Raw genomic sequence first — 26,878 nt, 5'->3', positions numbered from 1 at the left:
AATGTTGGATTCACTAAGCACACCAGCATGTGCAGTGGGAGTAGCAGAAGAAGGGAGGAAAAGGAGAAGAAAAAATATTTGAAAATATAATGGCTGAAAACTTCTTAAATATCCTGAACACCTGGAGCTACACATTCAAGAAATTCAACAAACTCCAAGAAGTATACGTGCAAAGAGGTCCACAACCACATGTGTCATGGCAAAAACACTAAGAGCCAAAAACAAAGAGAAAATATGGAATGCCGCACAAGAAAAATGACTTAGGACTTTTCACAAGCTAGAAACTCTGTATGGAGCACCCCTCATCCAGTGGACATCCTGGCTTCCTCAGACACTTCCCTGACACCCCCCATCCACACAAGATTAGATGATCTCTTTAATGCTATCAAAGCCCCAAGGACTTCACCTTTTATAACACTCCCTTCGCTTGTTGTCAGGATCGGCTGCACAACTTGTGAGACCCGGTGCAAAATAAAACGGAGGGAGCTCCCTCTTTAAAAATTATTAAGAATTTCAAGATGGTGTTAGCAGAGCATTAAAGTCAGGCTCAAGGACCATCTGAGTGTGAGGCTCTGTGTGATTGCACAAGTCACATGATGTCCATGAAGTCTGCCCTGAGCACAGCGTTTTCTCATTAAAACCATCCAGGGGACAGGCTTCATCTTCCTTGCTCTCCGCTAAATCTGGTGTCTCTTTCTAGGTGCTAAACAAGTTTGTCAGTGTATGGAAGCTTCTTAATCCAAACTACTTACAGTAAGTCCTCACTTAACATAGTCCATAGGTATGTGGAAACCGTGACTTTAAGCAAAACAAGGTAAAACAAAACCGATTTCACTGAAGTTGAATTAATAAAAACAGCAGTTAAGTTCCTAGGGCATATTTCTGGTCACAAAACACACCCCTAAATAAAGACCCCAAACACTTTTAATATTAAACATTGAAATAAACGTGACCTAAATATACACCTAAGATTAATAAAAACAATTTAAGCTAATTATATACCCAGTGATTCCAGTTCAGGGTTGCAGGTGGCCAGAGCCCATCCCAGCAGCTCAGGGCACAAGGTGGGAAACAGGCCTGAACAGGACCCATTCCATGGCAGGGCAACTCACACACACACCCACACTCTCACACTGGTACAACTGAGACATGCCAGTTAACCTAGCATGTCTTTGGGATGTGGGAGGAAACCAGAGTCCCCTGAGAAAATCCGCACAGACATAGGGAGAAAGTGCACACTCCACAGACAGCAGCCCTGGCTGAGAATCAGGTTTTTTTCCACATTAATATTATAACAAAATGACATTGAATGAAACGTTATGTGAGGACCTGCTATGTTTTGCTTGGCTGTAAAACAGCTAGTTTTGTTCCACTCTGTGGTACCGATTACATGGTTTCATTCATGAATACTTCATCTTTCACTCTGTTTCCACATGTTGGTGTTTTCAGCAGTAAAGAATTGAGACAACTTAGGCCCAATTAAATTATTTTATGAGTATATTGCAGTTCGTACATAATTTCACCGTATTTATTGTCTTAGTCCATCTGGGTTGTTGCAACAATATAACATAACTAGGTGGCTTCTAAACACACATTTACTGTTCACAGTTCTGGAGGCTGGGAAGTCCAAGATGAAGATGCTGGCAGACTCCGTGTCTGCTGTGGGTCTGTTTCCTAGTGTATATATAGCACCTTCTCACTGTATCTTCACATGGTGTAAGAGGAAAGCAGGTTCCTTCAGGCCTGTTTTATAAAATCATTAACCCCATTCCTGAGAATTCATGATCTAATCAACTCCTAGTTCTTAATTCCATAGCTTTGAGGGTTAGGATTTCAACATATGAATTTTGGGGGACATATTCAGACCATGGCATTGGTGAACCTATTGAACAGAATACCTCATTTCTCTTAATTGATCTATCAGATATGTATGTTTTACTCCTTTCTATTGCATTTTATACTTACTTAGGAAATATTCCATTGTATTAACTGTTATTAACTAATATACTGTTTTACTTTTAAATAAGTACTATGAAAGTTAATAATACAAATTGGGTAATTCTTGTCATACATACCCAATTAAATCAGAGCTGAGGGACCAGGGAGGAAAATGCACTCGGGGAACATAGCTCCTACACCAGGAATTACATATTCTACAAGCCCAGCTGCTGAAATGGCCTGCGGTCAACCCAGGGCCAGTTTTACCCAGTAGCTGCTGAAGCAACCAGTTGTGGCTCTAAGACCTGTTTTAACTCCTGCCGTCACTCACCAACCAGAGCTTGCCAGAGTCCAAAAGCTTCTCTAGTGCCAATGAGCTTTCTTTCAAAACAATACGTAACATTTCCCTAATAAAACTCCCAACTGTCTCTGTTCTTTGGATCACCTGGTCTCTGTGTATGCCCTGAATCCCAATTCTTTCTTCCCAAATAAAATGTTTCAAATTTCAATATCCATCTCTATATCTTTTTTTTTTTTTTAGAAAGAATGAAAAAGAGGAAGAAAAAGGAAGAGAGAGAGAATGGGAGTATTGCTTTCTTGCCCAGGCTAGAATGCAATTTAGTAATGGGTATTGAAAACCACTTTTATACCAATAATTATGCTTAATGATGTAGACAGGAAGGAATAAAGGAAGAAAATAACAAACAAGCAGCCAACCAATATCTCACTTAAACCCATGAAATGCTATGCGACTACTGAGGAGTGATTTACTTCCAATTATGCAGTCACCCTTGGAATAGGTGTGAGGTGGTAATGTATGTTTTGTGTATTTGAAGTGGAGAGTTCTACAAATGTTTATTAAGTTTACTTGTTCCAGGTCTGAGTTCAAGTCCTGGACGTCCTTGCCAATTTTCTATCTCGTTGATCTACAGAATCATTAGCTCTTCTTGTTACATTGATCCTTTTGCCATTATGTAATGTCCTTCTTTGCCTCTTTTGATCTTTGTTGCTTTAAAGTCTACTTTATCAGAGGCGAGAATTGCATCTCCTGCTTTTTGCTTATTTGTTTATTTTTACTCTCTGTTTGGATGGTAAATCTTCCTCCTTGTCTTTGTTTTGAGTCTTTGTGTATTGTTGCATGTGAGATGGGTCTGGATGCAGCATACCGATGGGTTTTGGCTTTTTATCCAATTAGAATATATATAAGTTTAATACTGTCATTTGATGCTAGCTGGCTGTTTTGCCCATTAGTTGATGTAAATTTTTCATTGTGTTAATGTTCTTTGCTTTTTGATATATTTTTTGAAAGGCTGATATTGGTTGTTCCTTTATATGTATAGTGCTTCTTTCAGAAGCTCTTGTAAAGCAGGCCTGGTGGTGGTGAAGTCTCTAAGTACTTGTTTGTTCGCAAAAGATTTAATTTTTCCTTCGCTCATAAAGCTTAATTTGGCTGGATATGAAATTCTGGGTTGAAAGTTCTTTTCTTTAAGGATATTAAATATTGGTCCCCACTCTTTTCTGGCTTGCAGGGTTTCTGCTGAGAGATCTGCTGTAAGTCTGATAGGTTTCCCTTTATGGGTAACCTGACCTTTCTCTCTGGCTGCCCTTAGTATTTTCTCCTTCATTTCAACCCTAATAAATCTGGCAATTATGTGCCTTGGGGTTGGTCTTCTTGAAGAATATCTTTGTGGTGTTCTCTGTATTACCTGGAGTTGAATATTACCCTGCCTTGCTAGGTTGGGAAAGTTTTCCTGAATGATATCCTGAAGAGTATTTTCCAACTTGGATTCATTCTCTTCGTCACATTCAGGTACACCTATCAAACATAAATTAGGTCTTTTCACATAGTCCCATATTTCCTGGAGACTTTGCTCATTCCTTTTTATCCTTTTTTCTCCAATCTTGTCTTCTCATTTCATTTCACTGAGCTGGTCCTCGACTTCTGATATCCTTCCTTCTGCTTGATCAATTCGACTGTTTAAACTTGTGCATGCTTCGCGAAGTTCTCGTGTTGTGTTTTTCAGCTCCATCAATTCACTTATATTCCTCTCTAAATTGTCCATTCTCGTTAGCATTTCGTCAAACCTTTTTTCAAGGTTCTTAGTTTCTTTGCATTGGGTTAGAACAAGTTCTTTAAATTCACAGAAGTTTCTTATCACCCACATTTTGAAACCTGCTTCTGTTATTGGCACACACTCATTCTCCATTAAGCCTTGTTCCGTTACTGATGAGGAATTGTGATCCCCTGTAGAGGGAGAGGCATTCTGATTTTGAGTATTCTCTGCCTTTTTAGGCTGGTTTCTTCTCTTCATTATATATTTATCTCTCTGTCGTCTTTGTAATTACCGACTTTCTAACTAGGTCTCTGAGCGGACGTCCAACTTTTGATTCCCAGCGCCGAAATCTGAGCAATCCACTGCACCGGCCAAAACAGCGGTGTTAAGATTGATGGTGCTTTTCTGGCTGGGAATCTCCGGACTCTGCACCAAGAATTGCTGCACTAAGGCGCCAGCACAACCGCCGCGCCGGCCACAAGAGTCGCTCTGGCGACCCGTGGGGCTCCTCCACTGGGAATCTCTTGGTCCGTGAGCAACAACTATTCGTCTGAAAGTGTGGCGTCCTGTCGTTCTCTGCACTTTCACTGGGAGCTACGTGCCCGAGCTGCTAGTGATCAGCCATCTTGGATCTCTCTACCCCATCTCTATATCTTATTTGACTTCAACAGCACTCACACATTTTTAGACTTCTGAACTGTTTGATGAGAGAGAAACTACCTTAGCTTTAGATAACATTTACAAAGCTCACTCACAAGATGTCCTCGTCTTCTATATCATGCTTACAACTATTAACCACAGGTAAGAACAGGTGATTACTCGACTCAGACCGGGTCTTTGGAAATTTACCAAATCTTTCTGTGTCTATTTCATATCTAATGAAACAGGAGTAGTACTACTTATCTCACAATTTTTATTAAAGAGAATTACAGGAGTTGTCTTTTATAGGCACCTAGGAGGGTTCCCCATACTTAGCAGATATTCAATGCATGTTACGTTTCGCTCCCTCTCATATGGTAGGGTAATTCTATGATCTGCATGAAGCCCTGAGATCTGCTTTCCTCATTCAGTCGAGCTTTTATCACTTAGTAAGAATTTCTACGTTAGGTGGTGTTTGAAATTCTTCTGATTTAAACATAAAATTAAACGATAAAATCAACACGTCTCATTAATCACTGAGATTTTGTTCACATACTAATTTCACTCTGCAAAAGTGTGCCTTCTGAAAAGCTGGACTTGCAAAAGGCTCACTGTGAAATACAACTTTTCAATGCATATGTAAACCAAAAAAATTTGAAATAAAACATTGCATTCTACCTTTTTTGGTGTATTTAATTGAAGGACTCATTTAGTGATTTTCAGTTTAATAAATTTAGCAGGTTAATACCTGGCTTATTAAACACACTTTATTAACATACTTTTCCTCACTGAATACAAAATAAACCATTACAAACTATAGTCACAATAATCAGGAGAAGATCAAAGCTACTGAGCAAATAGACCAGCTATAAAAGTTTATTAAAAAAATAGACAACATATGTAAACATATTTTTCAGTCACAAGGCTTCATAATACAGCATATTAGGCCCATGCCTTAAATCTCTGCAGTGGGAGCACCTTAATTTTTGACTTACAGTAATTGGCTTAATTTATCTTTCAGTGAACATTAAGCCTACACAAAAATAAATAACCAGATTCTGCTAAGTTAACTAACCCAGAAAATCACAAACGTACAATAGATTGCAGCAAAAGTTAACTATCTGCAGTAGCATGTGAGACTGAATTCTTATATTGCAATTATTTTAATATAGCTTCATTTTGAAATTCATCATAAGGTAGATGACTAAAGCCAACGGGGAGTAAGAACAGAGGTAAATGGACACGCAGATCACACACACTCCCAATACACACATGCACACACATATGCACTAACATGCATGCACACACACCCACACACATGTAAACACACACACATGTACACACATACAGGGGATGTTTTGATAGAAGCAAAATTGAGAACATAGTTTTTATCCTTTTCTTTCACGTATTGATCATTTTAGTTATATATTTCCTCTACTCTTAAGATGGAAGCTACATGCTCCAAAATGACTACAAAGCAACCAACCATAGTTTCAAACGTGGTAACATTTTGGGAGAAACCAAATCTCTATTACATAATTCAATAACCACTCAACAGTGAAGCTGAATCACAGAGTGGACGATAATACAAGAAAAACATAATAAGTACCTGAGACTTTCCTGTAAGAATCCGGAATGCAAGACTGTTTTCCTTAGGGCAAAACTCGCCATGTTAATGCAATCCTTTCATATTGTTTCTTATCTGCTGGATATGCCTGTTAGGTGACCACAACGCTGCAAAATTGCCAAATAATATGATTTTCCTTTTCTTCTATTATAGGTGAGATATTTTATCACACATGATTGAATTTATTTTAAATTGTGGACATTTCAGTTACTCAGTAAATCTTAAGCAAGGTACAATTTTAAATGAAATATCAAGCAATGTTTTTAATTTAGTGTTTCATTGTACGGAAAAACTTAAATATCTATTGTCTGTCTTCTGAAGAGCCATATTCTAGAGACAGAAGGGAAACATAACATATTGAATATAAGAAACCCAGGCATATTTACCAAGCTCAATGGGTGATAGGTAGCCATTTCTGTACCAATAACTCCAGGCAGTCAGGTTGTATCATATATGTATGACCACAAAAGTGATTCATAAATAATTTTATCATTTAAATCCTGATCTGCTATTCAAAGACCCATTTCTGAAAATAATTCATGATATAGCTGTCATTTCCACCATATAAGCTTATTTCTACAGGTGTCTAACATTTATCCACAACTAAATGAAATGTAAACTAACAACATACTTAAATTCTAACAGTACTGTGCTGCTGTTCTTTGAGTTGTCAGTGTCTTTGAGATTACTAGGATAATTATGCAAATAGAGAAAAATAAAATTAAAACACATGACTGTTTACAATACATGGTATCTGTGAAAAGCTAGGCATCTGTAACAATTTTTAAAAGTCTTACTGGAGAATGAAAAAATTTTCCTCTTCTGAATATCAAATAAATGGCTACTGATAGGAAGAATATTTTCTATAGGAAAAAACCTAAAGATTAGCCTTGCTCAGGGGCGTACCATGTGGTCTTAGCCAAATGTCAATGACTGATTGCTGCACATCTATTTTGGAGTTCTAATGAATAAAATGTTTACAACTCACATACAGTAAAGCTTTTATAAGTTACATTCAGTATAATTTTCTCAGAGAAAAATATCATTGCATAATTTAAGTGAGAGCTGGACACATTTATGCATTATCACCACAGCCAAGGTTAGGTAGTTTAAACAAGACTCTACATATATCGTAGTCATCAGGTTTTAAAAAACCTTTACTTACTAATATCACATTATTCTTGCCAAGAAACTCAAGCTCTTTCTTGGCTTTTTGTTACACAAACAACAACTAAGAAAAGAAACTAAAAGAAAGAGAGAGAGAGAGAGAGAAAGAAACAAGACAAAGAAAAGGAAAGAAAGGAAAAAGAAAAAAAGAAAAGAACAAAAATGGTAAATGAGATTTACATTACAATTTCTATTGTGTACAAATAGGCAAAGACATAAATGAAAACAAAAACATTCACACTGTGCTGAAGGTAATTCTACCCAGCACAGTTTTCATTGGCGCACATCTCTTGTTTTACACTTTTATGTATTCCAAGTTATAAGAAAAGAATCCAGTGGAAAACACAATAGACATGGCTAAGAGCAATCATATACATTTTTGTGAAGTTAGATACACCTTACTAATTTAGGAACATGGCCACAGCTTTTGAAAACACAGCAGCACGAAAGAGTTCAAAGGTAGATACATTGTGTTTATTTGTTCACCTTTAAAAAAATGCTTAAATAACAGTAAGGCACTTAATTTAAGACAGGAATTCTTTCTCCAGTTCATAGATAGATGGCCGGCTAGTTTTGCTCTTCATTCTGCACAGAGGCACAGTGCAGTCCCTGCTCTGACCTTCCACATCAGCATCCAGTAATGAAGTCGTATGGGATTTACTTCTCTCCTTGGCACCAAGGAATTGGGTGGGCTGTGGATCTGGGCAACCCACTACACAAGCAGGCTGTGCCAGCTGAGACACTGCTGTCTGTGGGTGAGCCTGAGGCAGATCTGAGTGGCTTCTCAGGGAGGCAGCGTGAGGCTGAGGCACGATGTGAGCAGTGCTGTGCTTCTTGGGTGAGGCCTCCCTTTGCAGGTGACTGTGAGGAGCAGGTGAGGGGCAGGGTAGCAGTGCAGAGGCTCCAGTGGCTGAGATAATAGTTACACCAGCTGGTGGAGAAAGCCAAGACAGTATGCAGTTAGAAAGAAAATGAGTTCTAAAACTATCAATATCAAGAAAAACAATTATGATGGCAATTCAACAAGGTGATAGCTTTGAAATGAGCTTCAACAAAAAAACATGCATTCACAGGCATCATCATAGCACACTGCAGCCTCGAACTCTTGGCATTAAGGACCAAGGAACTCTGCCTCAGCTGCCAGAGTAGCTGGGACCACAGGCATGTGCCACCACCCCTGGCTAAAGTGCTGCAAGTTTGCAAAGAGTACTTCAACCTATGGAAATTATATTTGCAAACACAGCTAAATAATCCTCACAGTGCTTAGGCCAATAATCATTATGAATCATTACAATGATAGTATAAGGGTAGCTTTCAAAATGGACTAGACTGGAATAAATTTAAGAGGTTTAAAAATGATGGTCAACATGATTAAATTTCATTGTAGATTATGATTTGACAAAACTGATGAAAATGGGAAAGTGGTTAGACTTTTACATGTTACCTCTTTACTTACGTGTACTGAGGAACTAACATTATTACCACTTTAGCAAATAATTATTGGCTTATACGTAAGAGAAAAATATGCTTTCATATGGTATTACTGCGCTAGGATTTCTCCTTGTGCAATTATAAATTACCAATACTTACTGACCTACAAAAAGATAATAAACCAATTTATCTAAAGGCAATGAGCAATAAGATGGAAAATATCACATCTAGATATAATATTTAAAAACAAGTAAAGGAAAAGACAAAAATGATGAAAGCAGTTTGTTTTAATATAGTTTTATAACCAATGCTAGCATACCATTTTAAAATTTAAAAAGCATTTTTTTATCCATTAAGCCACTTAATATTCATGACAGGTGTATAAAGGTATTGTAATTATGTTCAGATACAAAATAAATAATACTCAAGCTCTACAAAGCACTTAGTATGCCATTTGACTTTTACCACGATCTCTTAATTCTAGAGATTACGTACGTATAGTATTACATAGGTATATTATTACTGCCCCTATTTTACAGATGAAGAAACTGAGGAACAAAATGTTTAAATGATTTGCCCAAATTTTCTCAGCATGTAAGTGACAGAACAGAGATCTGAGCCTATAGAGCTTCTGTACTATTAACCATGACACTACAATGCCTTTTAAGACGTTCGAACAAGAAAGCAGTCTACACAATTTTCCCAGCATCACAAACTTACCAAATGCTGCAACTACAACATGAGCCTTTGTCCTAGACTCAAAATCCCCCATTCTTCCAAAGTAGCCATATTATCTCCTCAAATCTCAGAATTAAAGTGCCACATAACCCCAGAAATCTCAAAGCTGAATACGCTGTAGCACACAATAGCATGATCTGGTCACATCAATACTCGCTGAATTTTAGGAGTGGAAAAAACACCACTGTGAGGAGGAATGAGACACTGTGATACAGCAGAAAGGTCCCGGGTTTAAATTCTGACACCACTACTTCCTAACTGTGTGATCTTGAATAACATTAATTTTCTTTAAGTTCGAATTCTCTTGCATATAATAGAGTTGCCATAAAAACTAAGAGACAATTTATGTCCAAGTCCTTTATCATCTGTAAAGTGCTGTGGGAATACCACTGGTTGCCTTCTGCCCAAGCCCCTCTTGTTGAATGACTAAAAAAATTATTTAAAAATTTGATTTATTTTTCTTTCAGAGTTTCCATATCCAGATATACACCTCATGGAACTATGTGGTGTAACATACATCAAAGGGCAATACTTGCTGTCATGGGGTGAACTATGTCCTCCCAAAATTCATAAGCAGAAGCCCTAACTCTCAGTTCCTCAGAATGTGACTGTTTGTGGAGATAGGGTCTGTACAAAGGTGATTAATGCCAAATGAGGTCATTAGGGTGGGCCCTAATCCAATGTGACTGATGTCCTAAGAAAAGATTAGGACACAGATGCACTCAGAGTGAAGACCGTGTGAGAACACCAGGAGAAGACAGCTGTCTAGAAGTCAAGAAGCCAGGCTGAGCTCAGAAGAAACCAACCCTGCCGACACCCTGATGTGACTTCCAGCCTCCGGAACTGTTGGACAGTGAGTTTCTGCTGAACATCCCCCAGGCTGTTGTACTCTGTTATGGCAGCCCTAGCAAGCGGATACACCTGCTACATGCAGTCCCAACAGAAACTGAACAATGACGTGCGCAGCAGTGGAGGAGACAAGGACTGCAGGGAGGTGAGGCCGGTTTCAGTTCTAGCCCTCCTACTCATCCGTGGTTCTAATTGGGACAGCTGGCTTGTCTTGTCTGTAACCACCCAAGGGGGTTGGGTGGTTATTCTCCACATGTTCTTTCTGCTTTGATATGCTATTATAGGTTTAAGTTACTGAAATTCAATTACACTTTTCCCAGAATCCAAATCATAGTTAAATTAAAATCAAATAAGAGAAGGGTAAGATTCAAACATCTAAGTGAACAGTCTATATAATTTATAAAAACAAATTATTAATGTCATCACCAGGAAAAGATAAAATCATAAATCCACACTGTTTCACATACTAATTTCTACAGCAGTGTTTTATACTTTTACCTAATTAATGCAACCTACTTGGGGTCGGATTCCCATCAGACATGGTCCGTCTGTGATGTGTTGGTCCATCTTTTGAAGAAGCACAGTAAGGTGCATTCCCACACGTCTGCTCTAGGAAGGAAAGGGGCAGGTTTCTTGATACACTACGCTCAGTGCCAAGTCTTGGCATGAGGGCTGGCTCACTACCACTTCCTGGAGCAGTGGGACAAAAATCTGGAGTCAGTATCTCAGAGTCACAAGTGACTGGCGTACTGCCCACCAGTGGATCTTCACTGTCCATCTGCAGCAGGCACTTTGTGGAGAGAGAAGGCATGGAGAGGATGCTCAGAGCACTTGGCAGTGGCTGGGAAGGTGAGCTGCTGGCCTCTCCACCAGCGGACAGCAGCCTTGTGGGAGGACTGGCACTTCTGTGGAACTTGGAAGCCCGCTGGAAGATTCCCTCTCGTTTCTTCTTCTCTTCCTTGGGCAATGGTTCTTCAGCAGCCTGTGCTTTATGAAGCTCTCTGAGGTCCAGTCCCAGAGCCACCGATGCCAGCAGGACAGTGCAGCCGTACAGAGCTGACTCCGTTTTCTTTCTCTGGGGGGATCTACTCAGACTATTTGCAGGTGTCAGCTCAGTGGAGATGGCGGCAGCATTCGCAGAGGCGCCTTCCTCCCAGCTCTCAGCTTCTGCAGGATTCTCTCTCTGAACATCTTTCCCAAGGGGTAGATCAATGTAGGCCTGATTAGGCAATTTTATTTGCTTTGGTTTTCTGTGTTCTAATCCATCGGGGGAATGTTTTGGCTCTTCACATGTCCCTAAATAAAGGTATAGGTACACACACTGTAGTATCATTTTACTGTGAAAGTCATTAAACTAGCTTGTAAAATAAAGCTAAAACATAATAAATACGTATTTTAAATCAAAACACATGCAGTCCTTTTCATTTTGGCAAATGATTCATCCAGGAGGGCTCCACAGAACGAGACTCCAGGCCTGACAACTTAAGGTTCCCTGCAGATGAACCAGCAAGCTAGCCATCTGCTGTTTCCTAAGCTTCCAGAAACTTCTTCATTAGCATCAATAATAGACACTATCATAGAAACAGTCATCAAAACACAAAAATGCACAGCCATAGGCACGAAATCACTAAATATGTCATGCCAAATGTGCTCTTTTCCCCACTTCACCTAAATACATGCATCGGGCTCCATTATCCGCAGCTTGCCCGTGAGTAAACCGACTGTTCCGTAGCAGATCAGCGGTTCTCTAAGTGCGTGGCCGGGACTGGCAGCATCTCCATCCCCTGAGAATTCATAGAAATATCAATTACGGGCCCACTCCAGACTATGGAATCAGAAATTCTGGAGAGTGGAGTCCAGCAGTCTGCGTTTTAGCAAGACTTTACTAAAGTTTGGGGATCATTAAAATAGAATATTCTCCAAAGAAGTTACAGAACCCCAAAGGCTACAAATTATACTCGATTAAAAGGAAGCCAATATTCTTATTACGTATGTGCTTAACAGTGCATAATTAAACAACAAACTCATTAATCTGCTTTCCAAATAACATCTCTAGTTTTTTCCAGCATTACATCCTAGTATACTAAACATACCTGATGATCTAGATCAGGGGTTCCTAAACCCCAGGCCATGGACTAACACCATGGCTTATTAGGAACCAGGCTGCACAGCAGGAGGTGAGCGGCAGGTGAACGAGTGAAGCTTCATTTGTATTTACAACCAATGCCCATTGCTCACATTACCACCTGAGCTCCGCCTCCTGTCCAATCAGCGGCGGCATTAGATTCTCATAGGAGCACGAACCCTACTGTGAACTGCACATACAAAGTACCTAGGTCGTGTGCCCCTTATGAGAATCTAACGTCTGATGATCTGTTGCTGTCTCCCATCACTCCCAGATGGGACCATCTAGTTGCAGGAAAACAAGCTAACGGCGCCCACTGATCCTACATTATGGTGAGTTGTAGAATTATTTCATTATATATTACAGTGTAATGATTATAGAAATAAAGTGCACAATAAATGTAATGTGATTAAATCATCCTGAAACCATCCCCACCACACTGGTCCATGGAAAAACTGTCAACCGTCAAACTGGTCTCTGGTGCCATAAAGGTTGGGGACTGCTGATCTAGACAATTTGGGGTGCCAGCTTTCTTTCTTCAAACAACCTGTGCTCTTCCCTGTGGTGCCTTCTGTTTGGGCGCCCTCTTTTTCTTCCATTCCTACTCCTTCCACTCCCTGACGTTGCTGACCCAAGCTCCCTTTTCCTTCATAAAGGAGAACCTTCAGAAGGAGAAGCTGAACCCAGGTAGTGAGTGCAAAGGTGCTTGTGAAATTGAGCACAGTACCGATAACAAATTCAAGAAATTTACATTGTGTCTTGCTAAAGCATCTTTAATTTGATCGAAGTATCAAAGAGGCTGCCTAAAAGGTCAAGCATAAAGACCAATTTTATTTTCTTTGTTAGTAACTGTGCTTGAAATTTTTCAATGATTTGCATCTCTTCAATCTTTTAATAGTGAATACTGAATGTAAATATTGAATATCGAAAGTAACTCATTATGATTCATTTAAATTAAATAGGCATTCCAATGTAAAACTCTCCAAGCAGTAGGTTTTCTTCTTTATTTATTTAGAGATGGAGTCTCATTCACTCTATCACTCAGGCTGTAGTATAGTGGTGCAATCTTGGCTCACTGCCACCTCCGGCTCCCAGGTGCAAGTGATTCTCCTGCCTCAGCCTCCTGAGTAGCTGGGATTACAGGCATACACCACCACACCGTGCCTAGTTTTTGTAAGCTTTTCATGGTTAACCTGCTTCATCGGATTTCATCAAGTCAACAGGTGGCAATATAGCCAGAAGCCATATCCCTTAATCTCAGCAGAACTTTCAGGGGGGATCTATATTTTTACATCTAATGTTTCCTACACTAAATTAACTTGGTTTTACATATTAATTATGATAGTAATTTTTCTGGTAAGGAAGAGGAGTTACAAATCCCCAAAAAACATGTGAAGCCTAATTACTTCTTGCCATAAAGACTTGACAGAAAATAACTTCTGATCTTAAGAAATGCTATTTATTACTTGCTAATCTCCCCTCTGCTATTTTAATGACCACGTGAGACTTAAAAGCAAAGCTTCAGTGCAATCAGATGCCAAGGACAGCTCAAGCTAATCCTACCTCCTGAAACACATTTACCTGGCTGGTCCACAAACAATGAAGCCAAGGGCATGGTTTTCTGATTTTTTATTAAGATAGTCGACCAAGGACTGTTGCCATCGGATAGAGGTCTTATCCTGTAAGAGAAAAATGTTTTTTTTTTCCATAAGATAGAAGCACACAACACACCAATTAGGTTTTGGTGAATACAGGCCAACAATATTTTTAAGGTAGTAAAGAGAACACATTTGTACTCAGTTTTTTGGTTTTTTCTTTTTTTTTTTTTTGAGACGGAATCTTGCTCTGTTGCCAGGCTGGAGTGCAGTGGCACAATTTCAGTTCACGGCAGCCTCCACCTCCCAGGTTCAAGCAATTCTCCTATCTCAGCCTCCTGAGTAGCTGGGACTACAGGTGCACACCACCAGGCCCAGCTAATTTCTGTATTTTTAGTAGAGACAGGGTTTCACTGTGTTGGCCAGGATGGTCTTGATCTCCTGACCTTGTGATCCACCCGCCTCGGCCTCCCAAAGTGCTGGGATTTCAGGCGTGAGCCACCATGCCCAGCCTTGTACTCAGTTTTGAACAGCTGACAAAGTACAAATAAAACCTAAAAATGAGACTGGAAAAATCTCAGAGAAATATTCTAACCACTTAACTAAATAATAGTTAATTTAGCATGATAAATTCATCCTAGAAAAGATATGCAGAAATCTCTGTATTAATTCATTTGTTTTTTGAAAGTTAAGTCTGGCTCGTGTGATATTAACACAGGAATAGATTTGTCACATTATGCAATGAATACCACCAGACACCACACACCCACCTTTCTTTGCAATCGGCTCTTTCTTTCATTTGAATGGAATTTGGTCCCCAGGTACAACCTTTTTTCTTAAAATTCCTTTTTACATCCTCAAATTCTTCTTGTCGAAAGACCGTGTTCCTTCCCCAAGTTTTATTGCTTTCATCTGAAGTCACTAAACAGAGCATCGTTAACCGTATTAACCACAACAATCCTATTAACCCGTATTGGCTTATTACAAAAAGCTAAATGAATCAGATCAGTTGTGAAACTACCTTACTCAAAACATGAAAACAATGAGGAAATTATTTATTTTACCCAATCTCTGGTAAGTTTCTTTCTCTAATCATAAAAACATCAAGAAAAGTGGAGTAAGTTAACAGAAAAGATATACATTCAAGGTAAATTAGCAGCAAAGATTTGATTACTTTTTTAAACTATTTATTTAGCATTTTGCAACAATTAGGATTTTCTTGTAATTGGGGTGGAAAACACCAAACTAAACACGTAACTTAAAATGAACTTAGTACTCTAATTTTTTAACCAAATCAGTTAAAGTTTTGAACTAGAGGCACAAACATCATATATTTTTAAATTGTAATTTCAACTAATTTTTCATTAGTCATCACTATTTCTATTATTTATTTATTTATTGGTCATCACAATTCTGCACAGTCATGACAACACTTTGGTTACAGTTGCCTTTTAAAACTTGAAAATATTTAACAGTTTTCCATGTCTTGCTTTTTTCACTACCTCACAGGGTGATGTATATTCATGTTTAATATCCACATTTTGCTAAACACTAACATGCTATCCCTCTAATTTAACTGCACTTAAAAATGATTTGGGGCCAGGCGCAGTGGCTCATGCCTGTAATTCCAGCACTTTGGGAGGCTGAAGCGGGTGAATCATGAGGTCAGGAGTTTGAGAGCAGCCTGGCCAATGTGGTGAAACCCCGTTTCTACTAAAAATACAAAAAATTAGCTGGGTGTGGTAGCGGGCACATGTAATCCCAGCTACTAGAAAGGCTGAGGCACGAGGATCGCTTGAACCCAAACAGCTGAGGTTGCAGTGAGCCAAGATCATGCCGCTGCACTCCAGCCTGGGTGACAGTGCCAGACTCTGGCTTAAAAGAAAAAAAAAAAGAAAGTGATTCGGAAATCACTGGGGAAAATTACTGTTATTACTATACATTTAAGGGAAAAATATCTGAAGCATACTAGATGTTCTAAAAACAGTTTGAAATATTATGATATACAGTGGAATACTCTGTGACCATAACAAAAATGAGGTACAGATAATATATAACGTTTATATTATATTTAATATTATATATAATACATTTTCATTAAAAATTATGTCTTTATGTGTACCTGTATATACACACATACATACACAGAGGATAAGTTACTAAACACAGATACCAAACTTACTAAAGTGTTTCAATTTGATGGAGAGGATTGCTATGTAGAGGGAAATTTAACTCCTTTATATCATTTTGTAAAATTGGACACATGGTGGATGATGTTTGCGTCAATATTTCCCAAATTTTAAAATATACATATATGTGTGTATATACACATGTCTGTGCATGTAAATGTGGATACATGCCTAAATATACATGTGTATGTGTAACAATCTTGAATCAGCTGTTTATTATTTTTATTAAAAGAGTTTTACAGTAGAATGAGAGATAAGTGGATCAGCAGTTTTCATTTAAGTGAAATGCAGCAGAGCAGGAAAAGCTTTAGGTGGGGGTTATTAGACCCGAGTTTATCCCAGCTACATGACTGACTGACTGATCTACACTCCCAGAGCTATCTACACTCTCGGCTTTAGTCTCCTCTCCTTCCTCCCCGTTCCTACTTTCCTTCCTCTCTTGATTTGCTCCTCTGGTTTCTCTTTTGTTTCCACATTTATTGAACTTTTCCTGTACTAAAAGGCCAGAAACGGATGGTGCAATCTACACTCAAAAGATGTGTCTGAATCCAGCTTCACCACTTAGTAGCTGCCAACTTGGGTCAGGTTAATGGTAACTTCTCTATGCCACATTTGGGGATCATAAAAGTATCCACTCAATGAGGCTGTTTTCAAAATTGAATGGGGGTGTGCACAGATGTGAAGACATGAGGAGTCTTTGGAGCACCCAGGGTCACAATGAAGATAGGCAACATCCAGGCTGGAGAGCTTGAGCCAACAGCTGCTACACACAAAGCTGGTCCTGTGTGGAATGTCTGGATTAGAACCTTTCCAACATGTTACTTCTGAGAAGGAGCGCCAAGGATGCACCTCCCTAAGCTGGTTGCATCTCAGCTCTAGAGGTTTGGAATTCATTTAAAATCTCAAAGTATTTGCTTTAACTGGTACGAATCTTGAGCCCAGTCAGGCCTGCCCAGTACCACTTCCTGACTTCTGTGAGGTGGTTTTTCCCCAGGGCAGAAGGTGAAGACAGAGGAAAGAGGGTAGAGGAGTGGCTGGGCAAAAGTGGGGGTGGCACGTTGTCCCTTCTGCATGTCCCTTCACGGAGCTGGGAGACCAGCCCAGAAGCCCTTTCTCCCTCCTTTAATTAGGCCTTTACTCTGCCTAGGCAAAGGCAAGGTTTGAGATATGGCTTTATGCAAAATGCATTCTCAGAAAAACAGATCAGTTATAATAATAAATGACAGCCCTTTAAGTTCTAAGACTACAGCCTCATTTAGATACCGTTTCTCTGCGGGGATCCTGGTGTCTGGGAACCTGCAAAAGAAATCTCTGCTAGTGCCAAGGTTTTCATTATCAAAAGAGGAGGGGAAAATGAGATTCCATGCAAGCTTCATTAGACAAAATTTTCTTTTGAATTTTTTTTCCCCTCAAAATAAGGATGGGTAAACAGCAGAGAATTAAGTTTGGTGGAGAAAAGTGAGGATCTAAATGAATGGTTTAACATAGACTTAGGCTAATTACCGCATTACTTACAGATATCCACATTAATCACATTCTTCTGCTTAGCCTACTTTTAGGGGTTTATTTGGACTCCACTTTGAAAAAAATGAGTAATTTTATTTCATCCACTAAACTGATTCATAGCCTAACTGAAACTCTCACAATGCAAAGGTGCCAGGCAAATCAGCTGTCTGCACTCTCTCCTCCAGAATGAATGCTTGTTCTAAAACCAAAATACTACAAGGAGTTTTTAAGTATTAGGTTGATCAAACCTAAAGTGAATTAAAGTTAAATCCTGAAAAGCAAAATTTTTTTCCCCTCACGAAACAATGAAAGAAATGGAAGTAATCCTGAATTCCTGATTTCATTTTTTCAAAGTATCCTGACACAAATGGCTGATGATATAATTAGGTTATGCTCACTTTGCATGCAAGTGTTTGACAAAATGTCTCAAGATGTTGTGTCACTTTCTACTCCGGGGCCAGGTTGCATCAACAACTGCACAGAATCTAAAATTCATTTGTTGTGAGTAGAAGAAAACTGGACGAAGGAACCTAAGCTGAAGTTTTGTTTCTGAAATAGTTGTGGCACCTACGAAATGTCCCATGCTCATTTACAACCTGCTATGAAAACACATCTGCTCAACTTGAATCTAAGTCAAGTGAAAGGAAAGAAATCAACACAGAAGCCCCCATGGCCATGCAGAGAGCTCACACTGTATGGCTCGGAGTCTGGGCATCATTGTGGGGCTGCTCGGAGGACTGGAACTGCTGCTGTTCAGGCTCCGCCGTTTGTCCAAGTTGGGAGAGGCCTGCACGGTTATCTTGTGCTGGAAATCTGTTGGATGCAAAAAGGGAGACCTGATATTTCCTGTTTTTCAGTTATCTTCATAGTCATGTCTTTAGTGCACAGCAATAAAAGCAAAAATTGTCAGACCCTAACTGCAAAGTGTATTTCAGAATAGACTTCTAATTTTGGTTTCTTACTTCTTGGGGTTCAAGTTAATAGATAATGATTCAGAGCTTATATGTTGGGTATAGTGACACACATGCATACACGCACACACACACACACACAGGAAAATATGATAGTACTGAATCACTGAAGAATTTATAATCTGGGAAGAAAGAGTCATCTACATTTGGTCTGAGATAGTTAAAACTAAAATTGAGGCTGGATGCGGTAGTTCACCTCTGAAATGCCAACACTTCGTGAGGCTGAAGCGAGCAGATCACTGTGGTTAGGAGTTCAAGACCAGTCTAGCCAACACGGCAAAATCTTGTCTCTACTACAAACACAAAAATTAGCTGAGTGTGGTGGCACACACCTGTAATCCCAGTTACTTGGGCAGCTGAGGCAAGAAAATTGCTTGAACCTGGGAAGTGGAGGTTGCAGTGAGCTGAGATCATGCCACTGCACTCCAGTCTGGGCGACACAGGGAGAGACTGTCTCAAACAAATAAATGAATAAATAAATAAATAAAAATAAAATGGCCCTGGATTTAAATGAGTTCTGGTTCTCACAACATAACAAACTATGGACCTCAAACCAGTAAGGAACTGCTCTGAGCCTGTTTCATCGCCTGCTAAAGTGAACAATATCACACATGGTTGTTGCGGTGGTGAATAACACAGAAAACGTAAATTAAAAGTATTTTGTCTTCTAGGCATTCTACAAATGCCGGCTCTTATTATCTAACTGTAAGATGGTAGAGATACACCAAGATCTATAGGTATATATGGAAGAGAAAGCAATCTTACCAGAGGAAAGAGGGGTGTGTCTGGGAAAACTTCATAAACTGTCAGGAAAATCATTAACAACTTGGAAGGAGGTAAAAGACATTACTGGATGTTCTGTTAGTGCAGAGCTGAGCTTAACCTTTGATTGATTGCTTTTTTACTCACTGAGTTATTTTTATAACTAGATAAAAGCAGAGGTTAACTTGCAGATTTTGTCTGGTGATGATGCAAATAACTTCTGTCTGGAGAAAAAGACAATCGCAAAGGTTATGGTTTATTGCCATATTAGACATCAACAAGGTTTTCATTTAACCCAGCAATCGAATCCAGCATTCCTCTATTAATTTGCCCATAAACACCTCACTCCTCGAATTCTCATTCAAACTGGTTTTATCTGGTTCCTCAATGATGAATGAGTTTAATAAAAAAATCTTTGATATATGTTCATTTCATATTTGCCAAAGAACTATAACTTACCTTTTTTGGAAGTTATACTTTAAAGAACTTTAATGAATGAACTGCTACTTGAGATGAAGAGGATTTGGAAGTTGGCAGGCAAAGACAGCTACCCAATTGTTCATACTAGAAATCTGAATATTTGTCTTGATACTGTCTTTTCCTTGATCTACATATCCACCAACTGCAAAATATCAGGTAAATTCTGTGCTATATATTTTTCTTGTAGTAAAGAAATTTATATTCCAGGTTCTGGAGTTAGCAAACTTGGATCTGAATCCCAGTTCTACCACAGCCATATGAATTTTTGAGAAAGTAACTTAAGGTCTTGAAGTCTTAGTATCTTCACTGACAAAAATGGAATAGAACCACTTATTCCTATTTCATAGGAGTGCTATGAAAAATTCAGTGCAAAGAAGTATAAAAAGTATTTACCACAGGGCTTGGGACATAATAAATGCTCAATAAATGTTAGTTTTCTTCCTTTTGTTCTCTCCATCTACAAGGCCATCGCCATGTCATACCTAGTCTGCTACAATGCCTTGTGTCCATCTTCCTGTATCCACATTTAGCCTCCCAAGTCCACTTCACAGCAGCCAGATGCATTTTAATATGCCTGACTGACACGTCATTCCTCTGCTTAAAATCCTTCAAGGGCCTCTAATGATTCTTAAGTTACAGATTAAAATTGTAACATATTCTGTAAGTCCCTGCAAATCTGAGTCTGAATTCTTTCTGCTCCAGCCTCATCTTGCCCCATTCTCCTATCACTTGTCATGAGCTAAAAGAGGGGTCAGCACACTTTTTCTGCAAAATGCCCCATTTTAGCCTCTGTGAGTAGCACAGTCTGGGTAACAACTGCCTGACTCTGCCGATGTGAGAGAAAGCAGCTAAGGACAACACACAGATGACTGTGTCCCAGTAAAGCGATCTTTGTGGATATTGAAATTTCTTATCAGTTTCATATCATGTCAGTTACAATGAAATAGTCTTCTTCCTCTTTGATTTTTTTTCAAGCATTTAAAAGTGCAAAAACCATTCTGAGCTCATAGCTGCACAAAACAGGTAGAGGCAGGATTGGGCCCATAGGGCACAGTGTGCTGAGCCCTGTTCAAACCACACTGGACTTTTTTTAATTCCTGGAAGAAACCAAGTTTCCTGCGCATGTGCTCTCAGCCTATTCTCTTCCTTCCTCTTCTGTATTTGGTAAATTCCTGCATCAAGTCTCAATTTAAGTGTTACTTCTTCTTCTTCTTCTTCTTTTTTTTTTTTGGAGACAGAGTCTTGATTTTTCACGCCCAGGCTGAAGTGCAGTGGCACGATCTCGGCTCACTGCAACCTCAGCCTCCTGGGTTCCAGCAATTCTCCTGCCTCAGCCTCCTGAGTAGCTGGGATTACAGGTGCATGCTGACACGCCTGGCTGATTTTTTTTTTTCTTGTATTTTACTATAGATGGGGTTTCACTATGTTGTCCAGGCTGGTTTTGAACTCCTTTAGGCAGCCTTTTATGATCACCTTAGACCAGGTTACATCTCTGCACTAATCACTATCATGTGACTTTTCCCTCACAGCAGTTAAGGATTACAGAAAGCAAACAAGTATTTAATTATTAGCTTAAGTTCTGCCCCCTCCCTCAATATAAGGTAAGTGCTCTATGGGCAGATGACAGCCTCCATGACTTCAGACTGGCACAGTTCCTTGCACATAACAGGTCCTCAGAAAACTTTGCTGAATGAATATTTTCTCTGTGGGAAACATGAGTGCAGAGACTGCATATGTATTTTAACATCACCCACACAGCAGATCCTCAAGTGTTTGTTATACAAGGTTCATCTACAGGATCAGGCTGGTGCTTGAAAGTGAGTTGCTGAGTAATACACAGGAGGATGGAGGAGATTTGGAAGACAAACTGAACTGAAAGGAAAGACCAAATGGGAGGCTCCTCCATTTGCTGAGTCATACTTTTTTTTTTAAAGACAAGATTTCACTCTGTTGCCCTAGATGGAGTGCAGTGGTGCAATCTCAGCCCACTGCCGCCTGGACCTCCCCAATGAAAATTGGCTCAAGCAATTTTCCTACCTCAGCCTCCTGAGTAGCTGGGACTACAGGCGTGCACCACCATGCCCAGCTAATTTTTGTAAAAATGGGGTTTCCCCATGTTGCCCAGGCTAGTCTTAAACTCCTGGGCTTAAGCAATCCACCCGCCTTGGCCTTCCAAAGTGCTGGGATGCCAGGCATGAGTCATCATTGCACCTGGCCCCAAGTTATACCCTTTGAAAGACTTGGCCAGGGCACAGCAGCTGAGTGAAGAACTGACTGGACGAGGTGGTGGTGGTTATTAGAGGAAGGAGGTGGTCAAAGGAAAAGGTATTCTTAGTCAGAGAAAGGAAACAGTTTATTTTAGACTAAAGTCATTTGTAAATGTTCAGCTGGCCACCCGATTGTTATAACACGATAGAAACAAATGCTCTGAGAACTCTTATGGTTAGAGGAGCCCTCCTGTCAATAGCAGAAGACAAGTCAAGAACCAAGCCACTGGATTTGCTTGACAAGTTATTTGGGGCCAATGATGGGACAAGAAATACTAAGTACAGGTTAGGAAACCAATATGGAACACGTGGAAAGCCATGGGTGAGCAGTAAAGATACAAGGCTGCATTTTAACAACACCTAAGATTCAGAGTGCTTCTGAGCTTCCGAAAACACCCACATACAGAAATAGAAATACCATTTGACCCAGCAATCCCATTACTGGGTATATACCCAAAGAATTATAAATTGTTCTATTATAAAGACACATGCACACATACGTTCATTGCAGCACTGTTTACAATAGCAAAGACCTGGAACAAACCTAAATGTCCATCATCGATAGACTGGATAAAGAAAACGTGGCACATATACACCATGGAATACTACACAGCCATAAAAAACGATGAGTTTGTGTCCTTCATAGGGACATGGATGAATCTGGAAACCATCATTCTCAGCAAACTGACACAAGAACAGAAAACCAAACACCATATGTTATCACTCATAGGTAAGTGTTGAACAATTAGAACATGTGGACACAGGGAGGGGAGCATCACACACTGTGGTCAGTGCAAGGGGGGGCTAGGGGAGGGACAGCAGGGGTGGGGAGGATGGGGAGCGATGATGAGGGGAGAAATACCAGATATAGGTGATGAGGGGGATGAAGGCAGCAAACCACCTTGCCATGTGTGTACTTATGAAACAATCCTGCAAGATCTGCACATGTACCCCAGAATCTAAAGTACAATTAAAAAACAAAAAAACAGAACAAGCACTCTTTATGTTGCAAACAGAAAGAAAATATTCTTTATCATGAACATCCTTGTCCCTTTGAAGCAAGGAAAGGTTGAGTCTGTGCCAACTAAACATTTAGGAAAACTAAAGCTGAACTATTAAAATGCCTGTGGCCTGTGCTCAGATTTTCTTTGTACTCACTAGAATTGTGGTTCTCAAGATGCCAGGTCATGGCAGCTACAGTTCAATCACAGGCTTTTGAGTAAAACCTATCCTAGTATTTTTGCTGGCAATATGAACATTTCACTAACAAAGCTAATACTGCCTCAGTGGGAGGCTTCCATTTGCAGATGAAAAGCAGTGTATTCTCTAAAGAAACCAGGTGAGGTTATATGCTCTCTTCCATCCACCCTTTTACTCACTTGCATACCTGTGAGGTAGATGGTTTTTGCAGGCTTTGGGCACTTCTGAAGCAGTCAAAGTGAGAATGCCACTGCTTTAGCAACATACCAACTTTTAGAGGCTTTAAAGCCTTTGTCTTGTATTAATATGTCCAAAAAACACAACTTCGGATAGAAATAAACATAAACAGAAGGACCAATCAATATAGATGTATTCACAACATAAAAATATCCACTACTGCCATACTTTTTTCTCTTGCAGATTCCAAGAAAAATACTACATAATCACAAAGTATAGTTAATAAAATGATGATCCTAGATTATTACTTTCTTACTTTGTAAGCATTAATCCTCCTTATTTGTAGCCAGCCATGAAGAAATTCCAGGGGAAAAAAAATCACATAGTTACATACATATAAGATTAAAAATAATCAGCAATAATTCTTGAGGACAAAATTATAAGAGAATATAATTATTCATATTTAATCCCAAATTTTTGTTAAGATCTGCAGGCACAAATATTAAGGGTCAGCTTGGAGGACTCTTGAATATGTTTCGGAGAATTGCTTGGTATGCACAGGGAAAAATCCTGCCAAAGGGGTTCAAGAAGTTGGTAAAAACTCCGTGAAAGGACAGCATCGTGTTTCACCTACCACTTAACCAGAAGTCTGTCCCTGAACAGTGTACCATTTAACAGTATTAGAATTTGTTTCTCTTTGTTTTTGTGTCAACCTATAACAATTATACACATTTATGGGGTACAGAGTGATGCTTTGGTACTTGTTTACCGTATATAATGATGAAGTCAGGGTAATCAGCATATGTATCACTTTGGATTTTGATCATTTCTTTGTGTTATGAACATTCAATATCCTCTCTTCTGGCTTTTTGAAAATATACAATAAATTACATAGTTAACCATATTCACCTTGCAGAATATGTTGCAGAATACCAGAACTCATTCCTCCTATCTAGCTGTAATTTGGTATCCATTAACTAACCTCTCTCCAACCTCCCCTCCCCTCAAGCCCTTCCCAGCCTAATAACCGCAATTCTCTCTACTTCCATGGGCTCCATTTTTCTTCGCTCCCACATACACATGAGAACATGCAGTATTTATTTTCTTGTGTCTGACTTACTTCACTTAACATAATGTCCTCCAGGCTCATCCATGTTGCCACAAAAGATAGAATTTAATTCTTTTTTTATGGCTGAATAGTATTCCATCAGGTAAACACACCACATTTTCTTAATTCATTCATCCATTGATGGATGCTTAGGTTGATTCCTTGTCTTCGCCATGGTGAACAGTGCTGCCATAAACATGGGATTGCAGATATCCCTTTATATACAGATTTCTTTTCCTTTGAGTAAATATCTGGTAGCGGAATTCCTGGATCATATAGTTCTATTTTTAGTTGTTTTGTGGTTTTTTTTGAGAGACCTCCATATGGTTTTCCACAATGGCTATACTAATTTACATTCCCACTAGCTACAAATAGCCATAGATTTAAAATGATCAGCCATAATTCTCAAGGACAAAATTACAAGAGAATGTGTATAAGAGTTTCCTTTTCTCCACATCCTCACCAACATTCACTATTTTTTGTCTCTTTGATAATAGCCATTCTAACTAAGGCGAGATAGCTCACTGTGACTTTCATTAGCATTTCCCTGATGATTAGTGATGCTAAGCATTTCTTCATATGCTTACTGGCCATTTTTATGTCTTCTTTTGAGAAATCTCTATTCAGTTCTTTTGCCCAATTTTAAATCAAATTATTTGTGTTTTTGCTGTTGAGTTATTCGAGTTCTTTGTATATTCTGCACTATTCCCTTCTACTATCTGTAGATTTTCTCCCAATCTACAGGTTGTCTCTTCACTCTGTTGATTATTTCCTTTGCTGTGCAGAAGCTTTTTGGTTTAATATAGTCCCAATTGTCTATTTTTGTTTTTTGTTGCCTGTGCTTTTGAAGTCTTAGTCATAAAATTTATGCCTAGATCTATGTCCAGAATTGTTTCCCCTATTATTAAACAATACTAACTTAAAGAATTTTCTAGCAGATAAATATTGACTGCAACTAACTCTCTTGATTTTAAGTTACACATGCTTGTTTTCTATACTAAGCAGAATTCTTCAAGAAAAAATTATTATTTTTATCATTATCATTTCCCTTTTTGGATACCTGTCCCAGTCTAGGATATTGTGTAAGTAAATATGCGTGCATGTGTGTGTGTTTAGAGTTGGAGCATTCTAAAGTTTCCATAGTGATAGGAGTATTATTAATAGTAAGATGATAATGTAGTGCCATCTTGTGGGAAGAAGAGGTAACTGTCATGTTAAAAATTCCAGAAACCAAATTTCATTCCTTCGTGATGAGTGAGGATTATAGCAGTAGGTTTCTTGGTTATATTTTAACTGGAATCTTTCATTAAGTGCCAAAAAGGAAATAAATGTGTAACTAAAATTTCCCCTCTCTTCTTAGAAGAAGAAAAGCTGCATAATACAATCCAGGAATTTTTTTTAAATCTGGTAAAAACAGTCAAATAATATTCAGTCTGCTTTGAATAAACTCAAGGTATTAGCCAAGGAACATCTGAGAAGAAAAGCAAGAGTGAAAATCTAACCTCAGGAATGCTAAGATTTTATTTAATCATTTTACCACTGAAGAGTAAAAAATCATTGGAAAAATTCTCATTTTTTCTTCCAAATTTACTTCCCTTTCCATCAGATTCTTAATCCTTTTTGCCTCCCCCAAAGTTTCCCAAGAAAAAAAAAAACATTAATTTTGATAACATAATCAAATCACAGCTAGAAGAAAACTGACGTAGCTGAGAAATGGAGAAGAAAACTCACATCTAGTGCACCTCTGGATTTTTCTTTCATCTATGTGTGAAGGCAGAAGCCTCATTATAAATAAATAGTCCAGTCTCTAATTATGGATGACTGACACATAAGACAGACCAGTCAGTAACCCTGCAAGCAACACTCCAGCTAACAGAAAACATCAGAAAAGAGCCTGGAAAAAGATCTTCCCCCAACCTCCAACCCCAGAGAGGTTGAAGGTAAAAGTAAGAACCCATAGTCCATTCTCACCTCATCAAACCAAATAATCAAGAACACATACTGGATTCTCATGATGACCTCATACTAGCAATGTTCTTTTTCTTTCTTTCTTTC

At 39.0% G+C, this 26,878-nt stretch overlaps 1 protein-coding gene across 1 annotated transcript in view; it reads right to left on the bottom strand.

Moving 5' to 3' along the window:
* Nucleotides 1-5,491: 5,491 nt before the first annotated feature.
* MAP3K21 (mitogen-activated protein kinase kinase kinase 21) overlaps nt 5,492-26,878 on the bottom strand; it is a 56,813-nt gene continuing 35,426 nt past the window's right edge. The window contains exons 6-10 of the mRNA XM_012459874.2: nt 18,549-18,671; nt 14,934-15,084; nt 14,150-14,247; nt 10,960-11,739; nt 5,492-8,356 (exon numbers count right to left, since the gene is read on the bottom strand). Of these exons, the coding sequence (XP_012315297.2) occupies nt 7,950-8,356; nt 10,960-11,739; nt 14,150-14,247; nt 14,934-15,084; nt 18,549-18,671 (1,559 nt within the window). The 3' untranslated portion in view covers nt 5,492-7,949. The remainder of the gene's footprint in view (nt 8,357-10,959; nt 11,740-14,149; nt 14,248-14,933; nt 15,085-18,548; nt 18,672-26,878) is intronic.

Source organism: Aotus nancymaae, unplaced genomic scaffold, assembly GCF_030222135.1.
Source record: "Aotus nancymaae isolate 86718 unplaced genomic scaffold, 86718_ANA_hifiasm-v0.15.2.pri h1tg000032l_0, whole genome shotgun sequence".
In the NCBI taxonomy this organism is placed as follows: domain Eukaryota; kingdom Metazoa; phylum Chordata; class Mammalia; order Primates; family Aotidae; genus Aotus; species Aotus nancymaae.
The sequence above is the reverse complement of the archived record's forward strand: the minus strand, read 5'-3'. Positions and strand labels throughout refer to the sequence as shown.